Source organism: Blennius ocellaris, assembly GCF_963422515.1.
Source record: "Blennius ocellaris genome assembly, chromosome: 16".
NCBI lineage: Eukaryota > Metazoa > Chordata > Actinopteri > Blenniiformes > Blenniidae > Blennius > Blennius ocellaris.
The window spans coordinates 17741025-17748404 of NC_137665.1; the positions used below are offsets into that span (position 1 = coordinate 17741025).

General features: G+C 42.3%; 1 protein-coding gene across 1 annotated transcript in view; it reads right to left on the minus strand.

Moving 5' to 3' along the window:
• Positions 1 to 6564, minus strand: part of LOC308141034 (transient receptor potential cation channel subfamily M member 4-like) — a gene marked incomplete at its 5' end in the record, with an annotated part of 40212 nt that extends 33648 nt beyond the window's left edge. The window contains 2 exons of the mRNA XM_080511037.1: positions 271 to 332; positions 6499 to 6564. Coding sequence (XP_080367163.1) covers positions 271 to 332; positions 6499 to 6564 — 128 coding nt within the window. The remainder of the gene's footprint in view (positions 1 to 270; positions 333 to 6498) is intronic.
• Positions 6565 to 7380: the final 816 nt, after the last annotated feature.

A 7380-nucleotide genomic window follows, 5' to 3' on the forward strand; every position in this document is an offset into this window, starting at 1 on the left:
GAACGGTTTACAGCTAAAAGTGTTTCAAAATACAAAAATTTGTGTTGTACTAATACTAAACAGTTTGTCAGTTTTGCTCTTAAATTGAATAAAATCAACATAAGCTACAGTTTTGATAAATGTTATTAATTTGTATATAAAACAATCCCAGATATTTTACCTTCATGAGGCTGTTTTTATTGTTTACGCTCCTGCTGTTGTGTGTTGGTGGGAGAAAAGTGAAGTGGGAACAAATGTTGAATACTGAGATGCGTTGCGACGGAGGATTACCTGAACGAGTCTTCGACGAACGACGTGCATATTCGCTTTTTGACGATCTTTGGGATCCAGCTCTACGGTGAGGAAAACACACAAAGAGGAACGTGTACAGCGCTGCATCGTGCACTTATTGAAATACTGATATAGGCAACAGGTTCATTCCAATACTGTCATTTAAACTATTATAAACCAATGAAGAAAAAGGAAAAAGAAAATAAAACTGAAAAATAGAAGGCAAATTACGAAAGAAGATTGCAAAAGTAGCCAAGACGCATAAAATGGCTAAAGTGGAAAGATCCATGAAATAAAAGAGGGAAAAAAAGGAAAGATCTCTGAAAATGTTACAAAATCTAACATTTTTGCTGATAATTAATAATTATCATTATTAATTATCAGCAAAAATCAGGAAAACGACTCTCGTGGTTTGCAGACGCCTGGTATAGCCAAACAATACCAACAATTACATATATAATGTGTGCAAAATGACTGTTATTACTCTATGAACTGCATGCAATCAAACCTTATGTGATTGTACAGACTTTTTTTAATATATTAATATATTTTTTTTTAAAGCAAAACACAACAGGATTTGCAAGTTTGAAGCAGAAGTGTCACAATCGTTTTCAATAATTCTCATAACCTGATCGTCTCGCTCACTGAGAGGCAAAACGATTCCACCAGTCACGCGCTCGCTGGGTTTTTAACATCCCGGTGTCAGTTTGGAATAAATGTGAAAACAAACTATTCCACATAAGAAGGTATGATAATGTGTCAGTGTACTGACCTCTAGTGGTCACAGTGTGTGACAGTTACAAAAAAAAAGAAGAAAAAAAAAAAGAGTGAGGGATTATACAGAGGAGTTTTACTCGGTAATGAACAGGTAATAGACAAGTAATAGATTACTTTTAAAGAAGTCACATGCCGACTGAAGTGTGTTTGTTTTGTTTTTCACAGCTCGGTGCCAACTGCACAAACCCGGCGGCGTCTGCGGCAGCTCGCCGTGTTTACACAGCACGTCAGTGTCAGTGTGTGTGTGCGCGTGTGTGTGTGTGTGTGTGTGTGTGTGTGTGTGTGTGTGTGTGTGTGTGTGTGTGTGTGCGCGTGCTTGTGTGTGTGAGTGCGTACACTTCACACAGCCACACGCCAACTTGAAATCACAAACAGTCTGATGGATCCTTTAATGTGACGTTGAACTAAAATGAATAAACTCGTCATACTTTTATGACCGATCGCCTCGGTGACCCACTTCACCCCTCAGCCGCGGGAATCAAACCGGCAAACTCACACTCCCCAAATCCGCTCCTTCTAACTTGTCCGCCGTCGCGGGAGAAGAAGAAGCTCACTTAGGCGCCAGGTTTGAAGGAGCAGAGGCTCGTAACCGCCGAGTGGAGAATGAGAAAAATGTAAAGAAGGAGAGACGAGTCGAGGCCTGTCACGTGTGTCTGAAAGACGCCGCCGGTAAACAACGTGTGGACCTCAAAGGTCAACATACTTCTACATCCACCGGATAAAAGTTGTTGTGATAAGACTTAACGGTTTGATCTCGAGGAGTAATCCGACATTTGTCTGAAGACGGGTCCGACCAGTCCCGTTTGCCCTGCGAGGATTTTCACTCAACCGTCAAAATCACTTCCAGAAAACCATCAACGCTCCGAGAAACAAGAGGATTTCAGTCTGTTGAGGAAAGTGTTCTCTCCTTTCTGGAGCTGAAAACTTTTATCTTCACGCAGCAGTTTGATCTCAGACCATCATAAATGCCATCATATAAGTGAAAATGACTATATTTGACTAGAGCTACGTTCGGTAGAACATAGACCTTCGCCAACGCCAACCTTTGTTAGTTGGGACTGAGTTAGCATCGCTAGCACGATAGCCGTTAGCGCACAACTAGCTAGGTCAGGTAGCCCCATCACTGTGTGAACCACTGAGGAGGAAGCGTCTCCATGGCAACAGATGCTGATCTCCTTAGATCTCCTCCATGAGGTGCCCCTCTCATCTGCTTTGTATGGGACATTTCTTCACAGTTTTTGGGGGGATTTATTCGGAAAGGTTTAACCGTTAACGTCCCAAAACCTAATGGATTGGTCCTTTAATGATGACAAATCATCCCTGAACATTTCTAGCAATTTGGGTTAATAGTTTTTGCGAAAAGTTGGTAAAGTACATATTCATATACATTCGTATTTAAATCAGCAGGAAAAAAGCACAAACTCTTCTTCGTAGCTTTTTAACCCTGCGGGGGCCAGTCGTGGCCCCTGGGCCACATGTTTGTCAGCCCTCACAGTATTTGTCACGGGGTTTTTGTCCCCATAAGAACAAGTCTCCGTCGGGCCAGTAATGACTAACTTTACAGCTGTGCAGTCAAACCTGTCCTTCCTCTCTTCTGTACGAACTTCAACACCAACAAATAGTCAGGAAATGCCACAAAAGAGGTGGGGGGGGGGGGGAGAGTACAACAGAATATCGTCTCCATTACCACTGTACAGTGCCGATTAGATCCTGTTACCAAACTCGACCCACGCGATTTATTCAGATCTGGCAGGCAGGTGACGTGACGTTAGAGCAAATACGTGTGTTTATTGTCACAATATGTAGTTTCAGAGGCTTCAATGTGTCAGAAGGAGGAAAGGAAGACGGTTGGGGGGGGGTTGTCAATGCGTACAAAGATATTTGGAGTTGAAAAGTCTGTTTTCAGCTTCAAATCCTGTAAATACAGACAACTCACCGGTTACTAATCAAGCAGTTTCACATTTGGCTGTTTTGGTTTTGTTTTGGTTTTTTTTTACACATGACCTTTGCTACAGCTCTACCATTATAGGATTCCAAGTTGTAAATGTTGGATTTTACTGCCCTGAGCTCCGGATCAGTCAATATTACATTACTGTTTTAACTATTGCAGCCACGTATACGCCAACCGACACGATGAGTGGAGACGTAAACGACTGATCACAGGCTGATAAAAGATGAAGTTGAACAGCGAAAACAGTCGAGGCGCACGCAATAGCAAAAGCAAAAGGAGCAAATAACTAAATTGTACCTATGACACATTTTTTAAGATGTTTTTAATTTTCTTTTTTTCTTCATTTCTGAGAATTTACGTGTTTTTGTGGCTCCAGACAAATATTTTGGTGGAGATTTGCGGGGAAAAAAGCGTCTCTTCTGGTCATAAAAGTCGCATCTGTTATCTTCAGTTAATGATTCGTTAATCCTGAGACGAACGGACTCAGAATCTCACTCCGCTAACCGTCTGTAATAAATACCTGATTATTATTTACAGGTTCTTCACTTCATGAGAACGTGAGCTCCACCCACTCACTCTTATCGGTTCAATAATAAGGTCACATTTATCCTCACAGAGATTATTCGTACTGCGTCGTTCTGTTTTCTCCTGGACTGGTGACGGTAAATTCTTAAATATACTGTAAAAAAGGTACTGTATACTGTATAAAACGGATTTGTGCTCCTGTAATTAAGAATTTGTACGTGTGGTGTGGAGAGAAAAACAAAAATCTACAAGCACACAACTACAAATTCCACTTTTACAAGTGCCCAAACCTTTTTCACCAATAATACCTCCAGATTTTTGCTTTAGAGTCTAATATTCAGTTGGTCAGTCTGATTTATCTTTGTCGATTTCACTTTTTCAGGTTTTCTAAAAGGACCTTATTTGATTTAAATGTATTGAGAGTGAAATGAGATTGACTTCCTTATTTAAAGTGGACTAAAGTTCATTTATTTGTGTGATTTTTGGGAGGTTTTACATCACCTAAGACGTCATGTAATTGTATCTATTTATAGAAATATCATTGAGAAAGTGTTTTAGTGAGCTCTATAAAGGGTTAATGGGCTGAATCAACACACAAATGAACAAATGATCCTGATTTGTATCCTAATGAAATGGCCTGTTTACAGCTTTGCTCATGTTGAAGAGAAGAGTTTTTTTTTTTTATTTTGTTTTAAACTGTCGGGTACCTGATAATTGGAGTGAGATCATAATCGTGATCGAGCCCACGTGTGCTTCATCACAGAGGAATCTGAATCCACGGCGTCACGACTCGGAAAAACCTGAACAGATGTTCAGAAATATGGGAGCAGGTGAAGAGTTCCAGCACTTCGTCTGCAGTTTTAGCAGAAACATGGAGGGATTCAGAATGAGGTTCCTCTGAGTGACACGTCGGAGAACAACAGGGTCTGATCTGATCGGGACAGAAATGAAACGCTGCACAGTTCTCTTCAATTCCCTACTTTTCTTATCTCGTTTTTTTTTTTTTTTTTTTATCACAAATTGTGCTGAAGTAGAGGTACCGGCTTCTTCTGTCGTCTCCGATAAGCTAAAACGTTATATTGCAAGCGTCTTACTCAAGCGTCTGCACATCTATGTTTGCTCCCACTGTGATGTTTGTGTAAATTCCACACGTGACGGAGGGATTTTCAAGACTCTGTTGTTTTAGATTATGCCGACGTTGGGAGAGGTGGAGCTCCACCCGGGGCCTCGAGCTGAAAGAGGATGAAACTCTTTATTTAGCCTCAGCAGCCTTGACAACATGCCTGGAACCCCCCACACTTGATGAGCAAATTTGACTTTTTGGTTGTTTTGCAGGGACAATAAGTTTTCTTTTTAAAATGAGAAAACATCGGGACGCGACGTCAGAGGGAAACTTCATGCCATGATGGACGCCTTGCAGCTTGTCGATAGTCCAGATTTTACGGTCAGAGAAGGGAAACTTCTGGATCGGTCGGTGGGAACATTGTTGAGAACATTCCAGAGGAACTTCGAGCTCCTCTGTGGCACGGCCCCGTCTGTTATCATGCAAACAGTTTAAAGCCCAGCGCACATGGGAACAATATTCACTCCGCTTGCACCAACACACACACACACACACACACACACACACACACACACGCACACACACACACACACACACACACACACACGAGAGAGTGCACGTCACTTCCTGAAAGGCTTCAATAACGAGGACAATGTGCTCATAAAGATCTGCAGGTAGATAAAGCTCAGTGCAACACTCGGGACATTTGGAGACGCCAACAACACAGAGAGAACATGCCGTCTCTGAGAGCTCAACCACCACACCACTACACCACCACATCACTACACCACCACACCGCTACACCACTACACCACCACACCACGACAGACTGACATGTCTGGCAGGAAAAGAATATGTCCCTCAAACGTGTTTCTCCAACATCTGTCTCCATCATGCGTCACTCCACCGTCGCTGTAGCCGAACTGGTTTAGTTTCGCTTGTCCCTTAAAACGTCCACACAGTTACCCTGAACACCAGTACTTTCAAAAGAAGAGAGAAAAATTATTCTTCCTAATCGTTTCTGAGTTGATTTTCCGATATAACCCTGAAGGACAACCGAGATTTACAACATTTTAAGTTGTAGCTAAGTCCATTTGAAAATATGACGAGCATGTGTCTAAAGAGCTCATATTGTGCAAAAATAACTTTCTAAAAGTCAAACCCTAAATAGTGTCATCGGGGGTTCAGCCAATCACAATCAAGGTAGGCTCCTCCCCTTTGACTGCTCCCACAATCAGGCAGCTCTGCTCTGGCACATGGCACCACGAGAGGAAGCACTTCCTCCTCTTCCCATAGATGGGCGTGTGTGGGCGGAGCCAGTCCAGCTCACACAGACACAGCAGATTCTGAATGCAGCTCGAGCCAATGTTCTAATGGAGGAAAATCAAGGAGGAGCTGGATTTGGGGCAATAAAATTTGAATAAATAATTTTTGGACCAACGAGACTCATGTGAAAGTGTTGAAACATTATAATGTGATTGGTTTAACACTAGTTCTCACATGAATTCTTTTTTTTTTTTTAACTAAAACACAATCATGTTCAATTACAATAATTTCAGATAATAATTCAGAAACAAATAAATGCAACACCGATGGGAAGGTTTCTAATTTTCACTCGAAACAATATTTCTAATGTTTTTAAGTGAGGTCTCGCCCCCATCAAGTGTCAGACCTCCAGCCCGGTTCCAGTCTTCAGTCACGGTCCAAGCTGCTGTGCTGCTCCAGATGTGGGGATAACAGAGTCACACAAGTCTGCACTGCGGCCGGGGCGCTTCAAGTCTCAACCCGAGAGGAAAATGTCCTTATCTGTTCTGTGTTTACGACCAGAACCTGCAAACCCTGCCACCTCCTTCCCTCTGCACCCAGAGACACCCTCTCTCTCTCCACCTCCACCTCCACCCACTGCTCCTACCTGGTCCTTCTCCTTCCTGCTGCAGGCGCTTCTCCCTCCGTTGCTCTCCTTCTCCCGGTCACCCATCCTGCCCTGCAGCCGCCGGTCTGGTGGCGGAGCTCCGACTGAGCTCGTGACAGTGCACGGAGCTCCCCCACCACCACCAACCCCCCCCCCCCCCGCAGCCCCGCCCACCGCCTCCGGAGGGACCACCCCGCTCACCCGCTCACGCGCTCACCCGGCAGGCTCCCTCTCTCTCACCCTCTCACGCTACATATACTTTAGAATTACTTATTTGAAGAAGAAGAAAAAACTAATCTGTGGACTTTCTTACTTGTAGAGAAAGAACCTGAAATGTGATTTTTTTTTACATTTATTATTTATTTAAACCAAAAATGTAGCAACTGGTCAATAGTGTAACAAAACCCTGAGGTTTTGTTGAGGCAAAATATGTTTCCCCCTAATAGTGTAATAATTTTATAACATCATAAAGTGAGTCAATGATTTCTGCTTTAGACTTGAACTTGAACTGCTTCAACTCGAATAACACTGAAATGATAAGTTCTAAAAGTTTGGACTATTTGTTTATAATCTATAAACAGTTTATGGTATTTATGTATGATTGTGTTTCCCGTGTCATTAACAGTTGGCTCTCTATAATCTACCTCTCCAACCATCAGTACAAAATAATGAAGACGTTGAGATCACGTTTGAATTCTTGTTATTATTGACCAGTCGTTACACTTTGGGTTTTATTACATCATACTAACATGTTGGGCTCTAACAAGCCTTATTTTGTGTCCTAATTCTAACCCTGTGTGTCATCTCAGGACATTTCCAACTCAGTATTAAAACAGCTCCTTGAGCTATTTACACATGAGAAAATAAAATATTTACACATGG